Source organism: Accipiter gentilis, chromosome Z (genome assembly GCF_929443795.1).
Source record: "Accipiter gentilis chromosome Z, bAccGen1.1, whole genome shotgun sequence".
NCBI lineage: Eukaryota > Metazoa > Chordata > Aves > Accipitriformes > Accipitridae > Astur > Astur gentilis.
This window is the reverse complement of record NC_064919.1, coordinates 50,083,086-50,104,020: the sequence shown is the minus strand read 5'-3', so window position 1 is coordinate 50,104,020 and position 20,935 is coordinate 50,083,086. Positions and strand designations below refer to the sequence as shown.

Below are 20,935 nucleotides of genomic sequence, written 5' to 3'. Positions count from 1 at the left end.
GTATAAGGATGTTATATTTTCAAATATATCAGAAGCAAAAGAACCCCCAAATCAATATTATTTTAATTGTCTGGAAGTAATAGAATAGTTAATAGCAGTGTATAGTAAATGGCTATTTCACTGAATATTCCTTTTTGGAAAAAAAATATAAATGAAGTTTTCAGAGCATACAAAGATGATAAATCATATTCCTATTTATAACTGTTTTAAATAACAAGTTTAAATCAGGAAGTTTGGAACCACCAAAGACTTTTACAAGAGCTGGAAAGGGAACATGTTAGACTATACTGTTGATTTTAGGAAGTGTTTGAACACTGGAGAAGTTCCAGAAGATCGAAAGAAAAACCACACAGTGTCACTGTTTTGAAAGGGTAAGCAGTATTGTCCTAATAATTTCATCTACTTGCCAAGTTTTTACCTAGTGTAAAAGAGCTGATATAGTATTAAACTAATTATTAATAAATTAATTAACTAGTAGTGTATTTAATGGTGGATGACATAAGCTGCTGAAAAGAGAGCTTGCCAAAGTGCTGCAGTGTTTTTTTCTGGCCAACATTTTGGTTGAAAGTAGTACAGTCAGGATTCTACAAGACACATAATGTGATACCGCACATTGAAAAAAATTTAAAATTATTTAAATTTAAGAGATTAAAAATGTATATGATACATAATACATAGATATAAAATGGGATAATTACGAGGTCTCAAAATGTAAGCATATATGAGAAATCAGATACGTACTTAGAAGCAGAGAAATGATATATGTGCTTATAGCACATACAAGAAATGAGCCTGGTTTCTAATCAGGCCTTCTACAATTTGTTTCTTGGCCTTAGTATGACCTAAAGCTTTTATCAAAGACCTGGAAGAAAACACCAGCACCTTCTGATATGAATGTTGCACTTGAAGAAACTTTCAAGAAAGAGAAAGTGATAATGAGGGCTAGTCTGGATTGAGCACTAAACCAGTACACCCAGTGGTAAATGGTGCAATAAAGAGACCATAGCTACCCTCATATCCGTCCTTGGACCACCAGCTCCAAAAAAAAGAAGCAGCAGCTCTGAAAGCTGGTTGGGCATCACACAACAATGAACACATTACATGACGGTGAAGCTAACAAGTCTCAGTCAGGCTTAATGTATAAAGAGAGTGGAACTGAGCTGGCACTCACAGATAGACATTTTCCTGTGCATTTGGCACTGATACTGCTACTACCTGACTGGTGTGTCCAGTTTGGGTGCTCAAGGCTCAACAATGGGAGAGGGTTTACAAGAAAATATGCTTTATACAGAATGATGCAAGAAGCTTACCTTCATTTATCAAAAGGGATTAACTAATAGGGCTACATGGATAGAAAGACGTTAGACAACTAGAGTGCCCTTCATATTAGCAATAAAATATGTGACACAACCAAATGCCTAGAAATTGAAGCTAGAGGAGCTCAGATAGCAAACAAGCAAAGTTTTTAAATGGCAATGGGTAATTAAAACCACTTGCCCTAAATTTAAGTGGAATTTCTGTCACTGGAAACTTTGAAAGCAAGATTGATTGTATTTATAAAAATTATTGTCAAGTTGATAGCAACTGCTGGATTTGAAGGACTCAGGGAAGTCCTACAGAGTCAACTAAGCAAGAGGTCAGGCTGGCGAACCACAATTGCATCTGCTCACCTTATATTGCATTGTCTCACTTAAACATGAAGAAGTTAGTGAAGGTCTTTTGAAGGACACTAGAGGGAATTTAATCACAGAAGTGAGGACTGCTAGGAGATGGAGTAATTTCTTTTCTTTATTATTATTTATCAGGGAGAACAAGAAACATGCCAGGAAGAGAGATAAGGTTTCAGTGGAGAGAAGCAAGTTAAGAACAGAAAAATTACTGGAACGAAGAAGTACCTCAGAACACGTTTAAAACAAAAATTAGATCATCTGAAAATAAGGAAGAATCCAAGAAGGGATGGCCAGCATCCCAGAATCCTGAAAGACAAGGCAGACAGTATTAAAAAAACATAGCTGCAAGAATTTTTAACTCCTCACTGACATCAAGAGAGGTGTCTGCTAAGGACCAGAAAGAAGGTAATGTTAGATGTGTGCTTAAGAAAACATCGGGGGGGGTGGAACCCAAATCTCTAAATTTTCTGAGCAGGAAGAAATTAAGGTCTGGAAGTTATAGACTAGAATAAATAAGCAGGGAGGAGAACAATGTCAGCAAACCTGATTAATCCTAGTATAAGGGTTTAAAAGGTTAAAAGGAGTAGTATATTGAATATTGGAAAGCATATTGAATGCACTCGAATTGAAAAAGCAGATACAGCCTACAAATAGAAATGGTATCAATAGATTATCAAACAGAATTCAAATAATTGTTGGTTTCCAGCCAAGATGAGAACATAATGGAAAATAGATGCTGGTTGTTTAAGAATGAGATGAGGAGCAATACAGGAAAGACGAGCATTGAGCTTAATCTTGCTTACAATATATCAGCTAGCTGGAATAGGCAGCAATATGACTAATAACTGACCATCACTGAATATAAAAGAGGAATGATGCTGGATCAAAATAAATCTGAGAAAATAGAGAGGTACATAGGAAAACTGTTATTACCATGTGTGTAAAATATGAAAAGTATTTATAAGTGGATTAAAAACAAAAGGAAGATACATTCTTAGGCCTACTGATGGGCCACAAGATATTGGTAATGAAAGAAATCTGTTTCGGTGGCAGTGGCAATAGGATCTTTGAAAGCATCACTCAGAGTTGACAGTAACTAGGTGAGTGGGAAAACCTGCTATGAATTGGGTATACCTGCACTGCATTACACTGCAACATGTAGAGATACCCATGCTGGTTTCAAAGAGCAGTATGGTGACTCCAACCACGTAACACACTGTCGCTAAATGAACTTGCCCACGTATGATCTTTTTTCTAAAGAAGTCCATTAATTAGTATAAATGCGGTCTCTTTCTCTCCTTCTCCCCAAAGTCACTATGCAAAACACAAACCCATATACCTAAAAAAAAATTTAAAAACCGTACTATTTTCCTGTCGTAGGATTCCCCGCTGCTGTACGTTGTAGCTAGTGTGGATGCACACTCTTCCAGATACCATGGCTTCTTCCCACTTTCAGCTGTGCTGCTTATGGAGATAGTGTAGATGCTATTGGTGTAGCCATCACAGGAGCAGTGGTCTCGACTCCTTCCACCATTTCCAGATGCCCAAACAAAGACTGAACCTAGGCCTCTTCGTCCCTGTTTAAAAATGGCACAAAAGATTTGATTAATAATTCTTTTCCCCCTCACCTGCTTACCAACAGGACTTTTCCCCCCAAAAGACATCTGATGAGAGAAAGACAACAAAAGAAACTAGCTCACTGAGAAAAACCTGAAATGAAAATAGGATTTAGCAGAGTTCAGAATCAGACATCAGAAAAATTCAGAAAATGAGTGGTATGAACACAGCTTTAGAAACAACTTTTGTACAGTGTCTGTTGCTCTGCATCTACACTATCCAGCCATACCAAGAAAGAGGCGTTGAAGACTCAGAGGAAGCATTAAAACGTCATACTGGGCTGGAAAAAAGAAAAGAAATACCATATTTGAAACTAAAATGCTTTGTAACGCATGATGTCTTTAATTTATTAGGGTGCTCTCAACTGTTTCCTCTTGGCTTGCCTGGTGGCACTAGGTATTGTTTGGGTAGCATTATACACTGTGAACCAGAGCATCATTGTTTCACAGACACTATAAATCACAGAATCACAGAAACCTGAGGTGGGAAGGGACCTCAGATCATCTAGTCCAACCCATCTAGTCCACCTGAATGCTAAATGCACAACACAATATATAAACAAAATGGACAAAACCAAAAGATTCTTATAAATCTATTCTAATGAAGCATTAAAGCATTAGTTCAGCATGATTTTAAATATATGACTAGTTGGGCAAGTTACTTAGGCATATTCATCCTGTATGGCTGATATATGGGAATTTACAAGTACCAATATATGGGTTATTGGGCTTTTCCTTATTTATATTTACGTATTTCATGCCAATGAAAGAAATTCAGATTCATGTGACTGTTCGTTCTACATTAATTATGAGCACTAACTATCTGGAAGCACTTTACTGTTCAGATAAGAAAGGTTCACCAAAGAGCTAAACTTCTCTTTTATTAAGCTAAATAGTGTCACCTTTTCTTACATGACATTCTCTCAAAACATGGGACATCCCTCTCAGCTATAATTATGCTAACAGTCTCATTTATACCTCATTTGCTTGCAACTCATCATGTAGCACCTACCTGGTTTTCGGGTAAGCCCACCCCTCTGTATGATAAATAAATGTTATAAGGCATAACCCACCACTTTCTGTGCATTAATTAATTGCTTGACCATGGGTGGAGTTTGTTTGTTTGTGTCTTTTTTTTCTAAACAGAGTGCAACTGTGTACAACAAAAAACTGCTGTTAGACATCTACCAGGTCAACCTTAAACAATTAGCAATTCAAAGATTCATTTAATCTAGATGCTCAGAGGGGTTTCACTAGGGCTTTTTGTGCTGAGCATAAGTGAACCTGCATCAATGTAAGACGTTGCTTATGTAAGACATAAGAAACCCTCACAGTACACAATCCAGGCTTGAGTTCTCAAACATTGATGAATTTCAGTTTGTGAGTTAATAAAAGTATGCTACCTGGAGACACTCTTCTCTCCAGCAAAATAAGTTAAATATCAAATTCTCCTGGCTAGTGTTGACATAAGGTTATGTCTCTAAAATGCAAGTTTTCATTAAAAAAACATTTCAAGCAGAGAAAAAAATCCCAGGGTGCCAAGTTAAATGTATTATGAAATCCACATTCTCCAGAAGATCAGTCTGACCAGCCAGGAAGTATAACTATTTCAACTTCTTTTATTTCCTTCAGTTGATCTTAGCTACTACACTAACAAAAAGATGCAAAACAGCAACATTTTTTGTTGTTTTAAAGACAACCTTTATGAAGTGTTACAGCTTTCCTTCCCCACAATGTGGACTCTTGCCAAATCAAAACCCCCGTTCCCTTTGGGGTTCTTGTTCTGCCTGCTTTTCTCAGCCAGCAGGGGCTGATTCAGAGCCTCCCAAAGCCAGTGGGATGTGTTTTTTGCAACTTCATGGCACTGGTACTGGTTTATGAACCACTTCTCTTTCGTTCTACAATCTTGTCATCTCCCTTTGCATATTTCTACTTCTTACCCCTCCATTCTGAAAACATCTGATGAGACAGATGAAAGGAAGGGTAAATGGAAAAATCATTTCATGCATATTCACTGATTTATTATCACAGTAGGTCAGGGAGCCAGAAATTAGGGCCCTCTGTATGTTTGTGGGGAATGGGTTGGAGGATTATGCTAAAGATACGCTGGTTCTCTACTTTCTGATGTGCTCCTGCTTGACTTTTACTGGTTTTGTTTTGGTTTCATCCCATCATCTCTTGTAATTAGATCATGCTTCCCAGCAGTATTCTATTATTTGCTTTCATCTTCTGTCTCCTCAATGGTCATTTTTGGCTTGTTCGTCAATTCTGACATCTGTTTCAGAGTCATGTACAGATTCATAGGCGGGTAGAATACACAGAAAAAAGCATATCATACAGACACACTTCTACCTCCAGAACATGTCAAAATATTCCATCAAAACCTTTTTTAAAATGAATTTTCACAAGTATCTGCTATTTGGAGAATTTTACAGTTTTGTTCTTCATGTGCGTTTCTTGAAAGCACAGTATTATGTAACTACATTTGGCCAAATTGGTACCCCATGAAATTCAGAGTAACCCACCAATACAACCAAGAGAGAAGAAATAAAAATTCAGGGTAATCAAACCACAGATCCAAGGAGGAGAAAAATGGAATCTAAATATTTTGTCTGAAAGTCTATCTTGCACTTTTTAAAAAAAAGTTTTGTAAAGAAAATCCTCAAAAACATATGCATACAGGAATATAACCTATCAATAACAGTCCATCTGTCATTTTTCTGCTGTCATCATCATCTGGTTTTGTCTGCAAACAACAATATAACATGATTTGTTCTACTCATGCAACAAAAATCTTTTCACACCAGGGTAAGACTGTATTTTGTGTAAATTTTGCAGGAGTAACCCTTGAATTATTAGCTTCTCTGCACAGAGAATGTGTCTATATTTCTTTAGATGCATACTTATGCTGCTGTACTAATAATGAAAAATGAGCTGCAGAAACAGACATGTGAACACATTTTTGGGCACAAAATATAGTCTGGGTGAAAACACACCCATGGATGTTAGAAATTCTGCAATGCAGTATTTAAAAATTATAAACACCAATTTAGATTTTAATAGTAATGATGGGGCTTTCAAAATAACAGACATTTGCACCCAAATTTATCTTTCTATGCTAAGTTCTTTGTAAACAAATAACAACAAATATTTCTTCAAAACTGATGTCTCCTGCAAATATATAAAGTATCAACATCTGTGTTATTGCAATAAAAAAGTACCAGGTACACGGACTAATGGAAAAGAGTATTTTCTAATACATACAAAGAAAGAATTCCTGTTCCTCTAAAACACTGAAATACTGCACATTTAACAACTCAGCATTTCACAGAAAACAACAGCATTACCTTCAGTCTAGAAAACATGCTAAAGATCTTCTTCCTAGAAGCTATCTGGCAAAGCAAATGGCAGCCTTAAAAAAAAAAAAAAAAATTAAAAAAGCAAACCCCCAAACTAAATTCAACCTGACTAAAATAAAGTGTCAAGTAAGTTCTGTTTTACATTTACTGCCTATTGTTAAACTACCATTTGGTTTCCTCTTTCTCCCTGTTTCCAAACACCCTGCTTTAATTCAATAGACCCAGTCATGCTTAGGAAATTATAAACTTGCTAGTAACTATACCAAACAAGTAATTAGAGCAACAGCATCAGCTGTCCTACTGTATGTGAATGCCATTCCCAACTGGTCTCCTTTAAATACATGAAGTTAAATAACATTTGGACCGTGTTACAAAGTTAAGATAAACACACACGTAAGGCACTCTGTAGCTTTTACTGTTTGTCTAAATCTATCAACTGTCATCTGCCAGATGCCCAAGGGTGTCAGGATGAAAAGTCAAGCCTTGAGCTGCCAAAGAAGCCATGTGTCATTATTATTCAAAAGCAAAGGTGCATCTACAAACCATATGGGTACGACTTGAGCAATACTAAAAGAATTAGCGAACTATAACAGATGCATAGACCAGGGTGGAATGGTTGTGCAGCAAAGTGTGCTCAGTTCTTGTCCCATGATGTTAAAAATGCATTACCTTTTCCTCTAGGCACAGTGCTGTTTCTGCTCTTCCATTTGCAATGATAGCTACACACTCCCTCTTACAAACTCTTCACGGTGTCCATGACTGCACTTCTGCTTGTCAGTACACATGTCAGACCATTATGAAATGTTCTCCTTTTGTTTTGTCTACTTTCTTAAATTGCATAAAATCTCAGATAATTTAAAAAAATAATCAAGTGTTCCATTATGGAAAAGAAAAAGTCTTTCACTGACAACTAAGACTTGCTATTGACCTAATCTCAGTCCAATTTCCTATCACATTTTCTGGGCAAAGCCAGTATGCTCAACAAGCAGCTGACCTTGAATGAAATGGACTCAGGTCATTGACAAAAAGGCCTCAAGGCAGAAATTGCACCTGGAAAAGCATGGCACAAGAATCTTGGGACATTCCCACTTTTTTCCTGCTAGTGCCTCCTTTTCCTTGGTCAGCAACTTGTAAGCAGGGTAAGTGATATGAAAGCTCTTTTTTTTTCCAGTTCAGCAGCATGGAAGGGTGAGTTTGCCAAGAACCAGAGCCAGTATGAACATGTTCGTAATGACATCTGCAGAATTTCCTAACACTATTTAAAGAACATCCCGCGCTCCAAGGGTATGTGTTTGTGTACGTGTGTGTGTATACATATAAACCACATCTTTATGAGTAAATGCCTTAGTGGTACTGGCAGGAACCATTATAAGGTAGAGGTCTTCACACACTAATCTAGGGACATCCAGCAGCCCCACATACTTTCAAGTTGCTTCCAGCACACTTCCATCTAATAAAAACAGTTTCCATCTATGAGGTGTAGTTTGAGCTAGTGGAGCAAGATTTATTCACACTCTTTTGCAAAGTTTAGACTGGACATTCATTCACTGCTTTACAAGTCCTGCTGCCTTAATCCAGCCTGTGAATCCTGATGTTTTCCTGCCCAGAAAGCAAATGCCCCAATAACCCTCTCCCTGTCTATGGGGTGAGTCGCTGTCTCTATAAAAGTGATCAAATTTACTAAGGGACAGGGAAGAAAATGTGAAGGAGCAGGAAAGGCAGAGGAGAGAACTGCTACCTGGAGTAATTAGAGGTACAGAGGTTGCAGCCAGGGAGAGGTAATTTGGCACCAATATGCTGGAAATCTCACACCCATGAGCAGAAAACAAATCATGAAAATATAAAACAGAGAGAGAAGGAGGGACACTTGATCCACACATAGAGCCTAAACATTTAATTTCCCTTATTCTCCCCAATATTGTTCTAAAATTACTTAATGCTTCCAAGAACAAAAATTACTGCTGGGAAGTGAAATTGATCCTTACACAGAAGTTAGAAAAAGTAGCCCATGGTATGACCTCTTCCTTAAAAACTAATTCCTCAAGAGGAAGTGTTCCTAAGTGAACACACAGAACAGAGGTCAGTACTCTGGAGACCTAAAAAACCTACTACGCAGGCATGATTTTGAGTGCAGTGTGGTATGACCACTGTAGGGCCAGTCACTAAGGATCACAGCATCCTGATATGCACCTGTGAGAGGCAGCATCTCCTTGCTTCCAGCTTCTACCAAGTTCTGTGCTCCCTGGGAGCTGATTGCTGCTGCCCTGTGTAGAGGCACAGTGCTGCCAATCTGCTGACTGGCAGCATTTTGCTTTTGAGAAGCAGCATCTCCCAGCTCCTGCTGAGTTTCTACCAGTCCACTTAACCTCTAATCTGGGAATGAAAAATAGGCTGGCACAGCACCCTTTAAAAGACTGTTCTGTAGACTGCACAACATTCTCACTTGAAAGTAGGCATCTCTCCAAAACAGATAATGGTAAGCTGAGAGTCCAAGCCAGCAATTCTGAAGTGCTATCAGAAGATAGCCAAACAGATTACTGTTTATCAAAACATCCTCCTTGGGTATTAAAAGTAAAAATTCATGAACAAATGGTGAAATTTCTGAAGCCATTCATTCTCCTGAGGTATCTACACTCAGAAAAATCCACATTTGTGCATCAATTTATTTAAAATGTTCACCTATGATATCTGTGAAGAAATTACTAATAAGCCTAACAGGTGTACATAACTAAAGATGCATGTTTGAGGGAATGTATAAAAATTGAGTCTTGTGTTTTTATATTAGCAGCCATGTTTTCACTCTTAGGAAAAGTAGGAAGTCAAGAAGATATTTCCTAGTGCTGGAGCAGGCACACACACACTCCATGCTCAATGCAAAAATCTGTCACTACTTACAAAAAGCAATGATTACATTATATTGTTGAAAAGGCAAGTTGTTGCTAATAAAATGAAACTTTTTGGCTACTTCTGAACCAGCTTCTTAATTAAGCAAAGGAAAGACAAATTAATTTATCATGACAAAAAGAAGGAAAAACGTATTTTGTTAGCTCATAGGATATGATACCTTTAAAATACTGAAGTGTGAAAATATTTTAATGTGTGCATAAAAAAATTACGTATTGAATAACCACAAGCACCCATGCATTAACACAATAATTATTGGGATATATCAGCGGAACATTTAAACATGCATCCTTGCATGTGGTGTATTTTTTATTTTACTCTCCACTAGAACAACAGCTTAAACAGCTCCAAGATATTCCCCACAGAGCTATAATTAGTGCTTAAAGTGCAACCAAAAGAAGTGTTGGCTGAAACTGAAATCTGAACCTGTGGAATGCTGGAATGAATTTCTCATTTTCCTAAACAAAATAGATCCAGCTACAGGGCTGCATGAATTCCAGTTGTGGGTCAGGCTATCTCTCCATATTTTCATTGCTATTGTTGTTGTTGCTGATATTGTTACTGGGATAAAAGAAAAATAAAACAAGCTGTATATTGTAAACACCTGTGATAAAAAAAGAGCTGGGTTTTCCAAAATTTCTGGTGCACAAAGAGTCTTTCGTTAATGATAAGTGAAATTGTCTCTGCATTCAAAGCCAAAGTAAACAGGCAGTGCACAAGACAGATACCTGTGTAGGACTGGATATAGGATGGACTTCACACAAACACACCCATTCTACGGAGTGGGTTCAGGCAGTTCTCATCACCTTTATAATACTGTATGATTAAAAACTCTAGAGAGGAGCCCATGGCCACCAGATCCACACAGTAGTTTCACTACTTACGTCAGGCTCTTCCTTATGGGAAACTTCAGGTTTTGAGATGTCTGTTGTACTTCTGAGGTTCAACAAAGAACCTCAAATTTTCTGCAAATTTAGCTCTTTTCAGTAGATGAGCAGGAAAACAAGGCTGCTCCACTTCTACCTCTGAAGACTGAGGACTGTAGTAATAATCACTTTGTGCAGTTTGTCTCCCATAGCAATTGTTTAGGAAGAAACAACACACTTAGGCTGTATGCAAAATCAATGCCCTCACAGTTTTTTGCCCTAATCTTATGTTAAATTCTGTGCACTGAAAAACTCTTGATGCCAAACTTCCAGCAATTTGCCTTTCAGCAATCTATTTTCCCACATGACACATAGAAATACATAGATTCTGCTGTTTTTCAAGTATACGAGTAAAGTGGATATGTGATTTGCCCATACAAAGTAACCAGATTCAGGTTTCGAAAATGCCCTCTGAAATGTATATACTTAAGTATATGGAAAGAGACCCAATTGCCAAAGCTGCTTTTCAGTATTGGCATTCCAAATTAAGAATTAACCCACAAGAAGAATGGTGTCATTTTTGATGTTCAAATATATCACCTATTTCAGGCTGGGCACCCAAAACCAGAGGCCACTTTTGACAACATGTCCAAAAGCACTAATGCTACTCTGGCTTGTTACAACAGTTTCCATGTATGTGTGAGATGGGATGAGGTAACTAAACAGTTTTGGTTTCCAGCACACTTTGTGACATTGTAAGGAAACTGGACATTTTGAGGTATATTTTCCTGTAACTTTCTTTCCAAATTTTCCTGCCTTTTAGGATTTGTATATTCCATTGAATGTAATGTAAGAACATTTCTGGTATATTATTTCTTTTTCTGCATTTTTTTTTTTTTTTTTTTTTTTTTGTACTACACGTTGGCTGTCTGTGAAAAAGCTCACTTTTCACAGAAAGCAAAGGAAAGAAATTTTAAGGTTAGCTTTGTTTATATATTTCCAAAAGAAAATAAAGTGCATAGTATCAAAGTTCATCCAGATAACACTGAGCCTAAACTCTGTTTCATTTACTGGAAGGCAATATCCCTAATTCTACCTTGGCTCAATACTGAAAGTTGCTAACTACGTGCAAATGGTAGAGCAAAGAATTATTATTAGCTTAATGATGTGTTAAGGTTGTCACCTAAATTGATTTTTGCTGGGCAATCTCACTTTGGAGAAAACTAAGTCATATCAAGTATAAACCACATCTGCAAAGCCATTAAGGCATTCTGAGATATGTGTATCAGCCAAATGCAAGGTAGTAAGACCTAGAAATGAAGCTTGTTGGTAAAACACACAGAAGGGTGGACAAACTCTTGGAAAGCAGTAACTCTGAATGGGAGTTTAGGGTCATGGAAGATAATGAACAGGCAATGAGTCCTAAAATGTAGTCTGCTCCTTGGATCGGTAAGCAGGAGATGAATATGAACATGTGAAGGGAAAAGGGAAATGGTACTATGCATGCACAGAGAAAGCTTCAACTTCCGTGCGCCATTCTGTTATCCACACTTGAAAAAACAATGCCAGGAAACAGAAAGTGTTTCAGAAAGAACTACAGGAATGAACTGTGGTTTGGAAATTCTGACTAACAGAAGGAAATTGAATATACAAAAGATTACTGTTAAGTCTGTAAAACAGATTTTGAAGGACAGAGCAAGAGGCACCAGCATTAATGGGAACAGGTTAAAATGCAACATGCGTTTTAGAATCCCAGGTAAATCTGTTATGTTTTTCTCTGGTAACTTATTTTATGCAGAGAATATATTAGAACAAGTCTGTCTGGTTTCTGCAAAACATGTGATGAGCCCTGCAAGAAATCAGTAATGAAACAAACAAAAAAAAAGAAGGTTAATATAACAGCAAGGTGGAGGTGGAAATGGTTGCACCGGAGATGATGTGGGCTGTGCTGGAGAAGCATGGGGGTTAAGGAAGTTACAAGGAGAGTATTTTAAGGATGAGTCAGGGAAACAAAGTTATTAGGTGATTTTGACACCTGCATTAAAGAAAAGAATTCAGGCTGGAAGATGTGGAGAGAAGCACCACTCTGATGAGCAAGGAGATGGACAGCCTGGTTTTTAAGAGACTAATGAGTGTGGCTTGTTTGTCACATCAAAATGAAGTCTGAGAGGGGACTGTGTTCTATAAATATGTCAGAAATAAAAATGGCAGGAGCTGAAGCTCAATTTTGGCCCAGGAACAAATGGGCAGAAAACTGCACATGAGTAAACCTGGCTGTGACTCAGAAGAAAATCTCTAACCAATAGAATAGTGACAGCTGTGAAATGGTCTCCCAACCATGGAATCCCAACAGAAATAGAGGGAAAAAATTTCTAATTCATTCTAGAATAGAATTTTTTGAATGTATTTATAGGACATAATGCCTGCGATAGTAGAGAACTGTACTGGATGACCTACGCGGTCATTTCCTGTCTTATGTCCCTATGTTCCAATTTAATTTATCCAAGAGATCACTTGGCCAAAATCTGTAATTACTTACATGTGGAGTTTTCTAACACCATAAGATGCACCATAAATATAGCAGAAGAAGCATTTTACAGTGGAAACTAAGAAATTTAGATGAGTAACAAGCTATATATTTTTAATAGTGAAGGTTGTTAGTGACTTGTGCAGGCATGGACATAACAGGTTTCAGTCAAGACTGGCTCTTCCCAAAAGATGTAAAGAAAACAGAAAATAATAGATGGATCAAGAAAACAGGGATATTGATGCAGTAATAATTGGATGAAATTTTGCTGATCTGGCTTATGATGAAGGCCAGGACTAGACAATAATCACCTTTTCTGATGTTAGAAGTATGAATATTATTTCAAGCCAATGGTGCTATGTCTTGTGACATCAGAAGGAAGAATTACAATGTTAAAACGCCATATGACTTTTTCAGTTCTGGTACATAGTTAGCACCCACCTGTAGTACAGAGCCACCCAAGTTTAACTTGGCATGCTTAAGTAACTATAACATTACGTGTTCAGATATTACATCATAGATGCAATAGGGATACACAGTATACATGCAAATCACATAACAGATAAAAGCCAGGACCTAACATTAGGTTACACCAGCATACTGGAAGTCATGTCTTTTGAGACCTTCCCTAAGCACAGCACTAATTCTTCTGATTGATCTTCAACAAGTGGTTTTTGCCCAACTAATTAGAAATGCACAGGAGGTCTTGTGCATGCAAAATGTACCTATATACAGTATGAGATATGCTTACACACAGATATGTGTTATTCAGTCTCAAATGGCAGCTGTACAAGGTGAACAAACACAACAGACAGTTTAAAAAACCTGGTCTTAACCTTTGTGCCTCACAATATTTCAACGTATAAAATGACAGCCATTTTGGAAGTTATTTTGACACATTTGACTGGAAGTCTTCTTGCAGTAACTTCTGTCTTTGATTTTTATAGTGCAATTCTCTGGCAAAGCAGAACAGAATAACTCCTCTTTGTGTAGGCAACACATCCTACTCAGAATGATGCAGAGAGGTGATGACAGGACAAATAAATTTAAGAGAAACATCTGTGGTACAACACAGGCAGCAAACCTTTGCCGGGACACTTGCAAATTATGAACAATCTCTTCCGCTTTGGAGTAGAAACATATAGTGAAAATAAAATAATAAAAAATATGTGAAATCCTTTTCTTTCTTTTCTCCTCTTATTCTCTTTCCTTTTCTTCCCTTCCCTTTTCTTCCCTTGCCGTTCTCTCTCTTGCATGTGGGTAGGAGGCTTGTTTACTGATTGTAAGAGAGCCTCCTGCTCCCAGCAAACACTTTGAACACACACTCTGTGGCCAAAGTTGGTGAAGCGAGAGAGATGAGAAGGGGCAGTGATGATGGGAGGGAAGGCACCAAGCCGAGTTCTCACAAGAGGTTCAGCCACACAGCATCTGATCATTAATGTCCATCAAACATTTTGGCTTGTGTCCAGCTTGCTAAATAGAATGGTGTCATGGCAATAAGATGAAGGCCCCTGTGCCGACACAGGCAGAAATCCAAAAGTTTCCATGTAGATTTCCCTGCCTCGCCACCCTCTTAGGTTATTTTAAGGATGACCTGCCCTGTCACTGATTTGGACTCCCTTATGCGTACTGCAGAACAAACAACATAAAGCATGCAGTTGGCGAGACATTTGGAGAGGTGAGATAACCAGCTCTTTGAAATCCTGCAATGTAAAATATCAACAGGGGTCATATATCCAGAAACTTGACTATTAGGTCTTTGCCAAACAGCAGTGAAAGAACAAGTCAGAATATCTGAAATGCGTTACTCTCCAAATGATGTTGAGACTGATCCCAAAATAACAGGCTTATTTGTATGAATAGAAATGAACTAGTCTGAATGCTGTATCACAGAGCCATGAATCAGCGAGCCTAAGTCTCTCAAGTGCTTATAGCATTGTGCTAATAGACTGTGAGATACATTCAGTCATCTTAAAATCTAATGGTACTTTGGTTTTACCTTTCTGAATCAAGGAAAGGCTTTTTTCTTCTCCTTTTTGTCCCACACGCAGCACAGTCTTATTACATGGTTTACAATCATGTTTTGCAATGCTAAGTCTGTTCTTGAATGCAGGGTGAAATGTGACATAGCATACCTAATCTTTTCTTGAATACGTTACTTTTGGATATACTGCCCTTTGCCTGATTTGTTCTGTGTGATTATAATGGAATTATTTTTGAGATTATTAGGTCTACAACTTCTAATACACTGGTATTTAAAACAAAGGCCTCTAGAATTTTCCACCTTTATGACTACACTATTTCCAAGAAGAAGACCTTGTCAACTGGAAGCATGATATAAAGGGAGCTTTTATATTTGCATAGAAATTGTTTGATAGCAAAGTCTCCAAGGTTTCTCTTTGAACTCAAGTATGCAAATTCAATAGAATTAAACAAAATACCCTAAAGATGACAGAAAATTGTGGTACTTGAGACAGGTCTAAAAATTGGTTTCCTCTTCCTTTACCTTGATCCTGGGCAGAATTTTTAAAGCTTATTTAACTTGTGGGTTAGGTTGTCATTTCATAAACTCAGTTATTACTCAGTATCCTTTCTTTAAATAGATTTGTCTATTTCAATTCGTGGCATGTGCTGTCTCTGTGGGACTCTACGGAAAAACTGTACAGTCATTTATCTTTGTTACTTTCTGCAGGATTTGGAAGCAGTAATCATATTAGCTCAGCAGATTTAAAAATAATAATAGTTCTAAAACACCCTGCATGAGCTGTTAATTGGAATAATATGGGCTAAAGATAAACCAGGCATTTTTTTCATGGATCCTAGTCTCTCAGCAAACTAAGTAAGAAACTGTGGCTCTTGCATCCGCTTCATTTTTACTTCAAGAGTATAATGTAAAAAAAAGTAATAATTCAGTTTAATTATACTCTAATCAAAGTTATTCTTCAGCACCACCTTTGATTTTCTAATTAAACTAGCTGAGCAATATTTCCTTTTCAGTTGCTTTTAAAAAATCTTGACCTTTCCCTTTGCTGTCCCATTTTCAAAAAATAATATCAAGTTCTGTGTGCAAATGCACAATAAACGAATATAAATCTTGAACCTTTGTGTAGATTTGAAAGAAGGTCTTGCCAAATTTTCCTGTACCACCGTTACTTTAATTTACATCACAGATGCTATACTAGATATAATACTGTTGTTGTTCAGTTCAATATTTCTAAAAAAGGAAGGTCAAGATCTGTATACAACATAATAAGCATTCTTGTCTGCCTATTATTATTTGCACAATTACTGTGACTGCTTGGGGAAGTCTATGTTTGGCTGAGTATCTAGTCATTACCTTGGACAAAGATCTGATTTTAGGAACATTTTGTCACAGAGATAATTCATCTTTTTTTCTTCCATTTGCCTCACCTTTTAAAATGACACATCTTACAACAGTGTGAGGAAATATAGAAAAATTACCTCTATCTGAAAGGCATGGTTTATTAAAAAGAACAAGAACAGGTTCATCTTAAAGTAATTTTTGGTCTGGAAACTAAGCCTATTAAGGAAGGTGGTAATTGAGACATACATTTACAATCTTTCAGTCTATGGTGCCTTTTAAAGACAACTTTTATTTCCTTAGTAGAAATGAAAAAGCTTTCATAGTCAGAGCTAAGTCAAAATTTCCAAATATATGGAAATATTTAGATCTATTCAACTCTACATGGGCAACAAAAAGTTGATAAAATGAAATAGAAGCTAAACTGTAAAAATAATAATTTGACTTGAATCAAATATGATTTCTACTATTTCTAAAAAAAATATACCAAACTCTTCTTCTGCATTGTTATCAGAAAAAAAGACCACCTCAGAATTTTAAAATTCAATACTGTGTTTCCACTATATACTGGTACTTACTAATAATATAGAAAAATGTGCTGGTAAAATGAAATTCATATGGGTTCTGTAGGGTATCCTCTCATATTACAGCTATAATAATAACAATGGAACAATAATGCTTGTAGGCAAGATCCATGCTCTTGGCAAATTATTCCACATTCTTGATTTTTACCAGATTTATCCCCATTTTGAGGTTTCAGTGGGGAAACGGCTGAGTTCTTCTGGTACAGAAATTTGGGCTGAACTTTTCATGATTGTCTCATCTACATGAAATACGACATTTAAACTAACACATATATATATGTTTAAGCATAAAACTTATTCTGTTCAAGTTCCTCTGTATCCTGCAGCTCCATTAAGGTCCCCTTCATCATTTTATTGTTCTTATTCTCTGTGGTCACTGTCAAACAGTAGTAAACTCTAGCTGGATGATGGGGAGCACTGATATTCCATCTAAAAGGAGGAGTGATTATGCATGCAAAGCAGTAATGAAGACATATTTTGCCTTCTAGATACTTTTTATACTGTTCTAAGAGCACTTCAATAACTATTTTAGTAATGATTACTAAATACAGCAGAGTTCTCTGGGGCAGAATCTATCAGTGTCCCTAAATGTGTTTAACCGCTAAGCCCCTGGAATTTCTCATGGGGTAAAGTTAAGTACATGCCTGAGTATTTTGCTATGGTAGGCTTCACATATTACATAATGTACAACAAGCAAAAGACCAATCTGCAGCTCCACGCTAAATAGTCATCCTATGACCAAGTGAAAGGAAGGCAGTGGTCTGTGGCAGATGGTTAGTAAAGCACTCACAGAACTGAGTTTGAAAGACATGTCTTTAACATCACGTAGCATAGGAAGCACACAGTCCCTGTCGTTAGTTTAGTATTTCAGTAATTGGTCTTCATAACTTACCTGCTAGGTAGTTGAGCACGTATTATTATCCACATTTGAAGCAGGGAGGACAGGGGGGAGGGTAAGAAATTTATGTAACGTTATCAAGGAACTGAAATAGGCCAGGGGTGCAGCTGTGATTAGATGTGAAGTCACACCTCCCAGGCTTGTGCTGCTAGGCAATGTTTATGGTGGTGATACTGGGTATCAATTCTGTGATGTATTTATTTACAACTTACAGTCAAGTACACTGTAAATCACCTGAAACCCTGCACTCTGCATACAGACTGTCAGCTTGGCCAGGTGCTCATGTAACTTTGTCTGTTCCCCCTTTGCACTCATTGTCCCTGTGTACTATTATGACTGCCTTTTATGGTATACCTTAAATTAATATAGTCTCTCAGTGGCAGACACTGTCTTTTACACATGGCACAAATCTTTCAGGCTAAATGTTAGCTATAGTTTGCTAAAATCCGTCTTGGCATACCCAGTTAAAACACTTCTTGACTTCAGTAACAGCTGCACTTTCCGATCTCACTGCAGTGTTACAATGTTCCAGTAACTATGTTTCAGTTCCACTTTGGTCCAGCAGTTTCAGTCTCTTTAAACAAATGTTTTGTATTAATCGCTTCTTTTCTGATCCTAGAGCCACACACCTTTGAACTAGCAAGTCTCCTGCTGCATTCAAAATAATGTTCAGACCTTCAAGTGCAAAGCTTCAAAATCCTTTCCACCAGTCCTATATAGTGGAAAGAGGTGTGAGCACTGGAAGACAAGGAATTCCCTGATCTATTTAACAGACAGGAGGGTAAAAGGAAGAATTAAAAACTGGCCTCTGACATAAAAAGTTCCTCTAACTACCCATTTCCTTCTGTGCTCTTATTTGTTTGACAGTAACTTATTAAAGAAAATTCAGAAGATCTTAGATTTTTTTTCATATAAGGGCATTGGGGATTTTGCCTGTGGTATTATTGAAGACCTCTGGGCTACATCACAGAGAAAATGCAATAGCACAGACTTGTAGAGAAATCTATATGTAAGTTATAAATAGGGTGTAAGTTCTGAGACCCGACATAAATGCTAAAAGAAACATGGGTATAGATTTTTTTAGCCCCCAATTCCTTATTAAAATCATCAAACTTCCATTAAGAAATCAAGCAAGGAAAAAAAAAAAAACAAAACAATGAAAGAAAGGAGGAAAGAAGGAAAAAGAGTCAAGTCTTTTGCTTTAAAATTTCATTGCAATTCAAATTTGATGATTTGGCACTGCTGTGCGAGTAGCATTTTTCAGTCTTATTTTTTCTTGCAGAATTACATCATTACCTCAAAGCAGTTTTAAAGGATGCAGAGTATGATGTGTTCCAGCTGAAAATGAAAAGAGCTGGTACTTCAGGAAGGACTGACCGTAAGGTCAATATAGAAGCAAAATGCATTTTTAGTTTTACACAAAGGAAGTTTTTCTTCTTTCCTTCAGAATCCTTTCGTCTTCCCCATGCTGTGCACTTGCACGTACTCGGCACATGTACCCTTACATTTGCACATGAGAGCAGATCCAGGAGATGCACTCTGATGCCAACCTACCATTCTGATGCCATTCTCAAAGGCTTGACGTGCTAGAGAAGCAGGTCCATCCACAGTCTTACCGTCGTCATCAGGCCCCCAGCTGGCACTGTAGATGTGGATGTGCTGGGGATTAAGGCTTAAAGACTTTGCTTCTACCATGTCTGTCACGTCTCCATCCAGCATCCGTACACCTTCAGAATGAAAGATACAATGAACAGGACCAACCAACTCAAAATGCTGCTTTTTTTTTTTTCCCCCTGGAGAAAATTGTTGTGTAGGACATTGGATTGAATGATCATAAGGATTCTACTGTTGTTAAAAAAACAAAACAAAACAAAACAAACCTGTTTGGATATGTGTTTTTCCAACAGCAAAAAAGTTTCTAGATGAAAAAATACAAAAAGGAAGGAATATTTTGGTCTTTCTTCATGTTTTAGAAATTATCTGCAAGTCATTTATTCACTATACAGCCTTTGAACTTCAATAACAAACTTCTACACTAAATAAAACTTAAAAAAACCACTTGAACTTTGAAATGTTTGTATACCTCACTTGAAGACAATTTATGATTTTCTTTTCTCCTTTTATATAGCAGAGAAGCTGCAGCACCTACTTTGAGTCATTCACAGTCCTAAATATGTTGACAGATGTTATAAAAGGATCTCTGCTGACAGATAAACATGGGATTATTCCATCATTGTATGAGGATGCAAAGAAGAAACTGGGGAGAAAGCTTGTGTGTAGAGACCAATTATCATACATAGTAGCAAGGTGATTACATGAAGTTACTAACAAATACCCTCTATGTAACATTATTCAATCTGAAACTACAATATTGTGAGCATCCTCCCCTGTGCCGAAGATTTTGTAAAGTTTAATCTGAAATTCTTGTGTTAAAAGAATCAATTCATGTGGGTTTGGACAAGTCAATGTGTCAGCCCTTCTAAAGTGAGTGGCATTCATGATGTTTTAAGATCACTAGACTGTATAAGGTAGGCTTAAATTTGGGATCTGAGAAAATCTTAAAAGTTCTTCTTTTGACTAACTGTAAGACTTTTTGACTGAAGTTAATTCTGACTGAGAAAAATGCCAATGCCAGTTTTAACCTAAACAGGAAAAGGGACCTACATACCGCTAGTGTGACATCTGATCAAAGGGATGTTAAATATGAAATAATAATTAACATGTAACTGTATGATAGTACAGAGTAATGATTACTTCCACAATTGACAAGTTTGATGCTCTTTCCCCTTTAAAAGGCCACTGCTATTTATCAGCAAAATTTACATATTTTTAATTACAGACACATTTCATTTTGCTTGTGAGCTCAGACTTGAGTGTTTACCAAGACCTTAACTTCCAATTAACAAAAGGCATAGGGGGTGCTTTGTTGAGAGAGGGGGTTTTTTCTTACTCTAATCACTCAAAAATGAAAAGTGATCATATTTCTAAGTTCACACAAAAGCTGCCCATGTTTTGTGAGATAATAAACTTTTACAAACAGTGATCTCACTCTGAACTTTACTTTATAAAAAAAGTCATTAAACCAACTCTGGGATTCTCAGGTTTTATTCTTCTTCCTCAGCATAATGTCAGAAAATTAATGATGGGTGGAAGTTGTGTTCTCAATTTCTTTCAAGCACATTAAAATAC

The 20,935-nt window shown here is 37.1% G+C and overlaps 1 protein-coding gene across 2 annotated transcripts in view; it reads right to left on the bottom strand.

Annotated features, from left to right (window-relative positions):
* The window catches only part of PCSK5 (proprotein convertase subtilisin/kexin type 5), a 256,599-nt gene that overhangs the window by 128,617 nt on the left and 107,047 nt on the right, over nucleotides 1–20,935 (bottom strand). For both annotated transcript variants that reach the window (XM_049795548.1, XM_049795547.1), the window contains exons 7-8: nucleotides 19,301–19,473; nucleotides 3,035–3,247 (exon numbers count right to left, since the gene is read on the bottom strand). In XM_049795548.1, coding sequence (XP_049651505.1) covers nucleotides 3,035–3,247; nucleotides 19,301–19,473 — 386 coding nt within the window. The remainder of the gene's footprint in view (nucleotides 1–3,034; nucleotides 3,248–19,300; nucleotides 19,474–20,935) is intronic.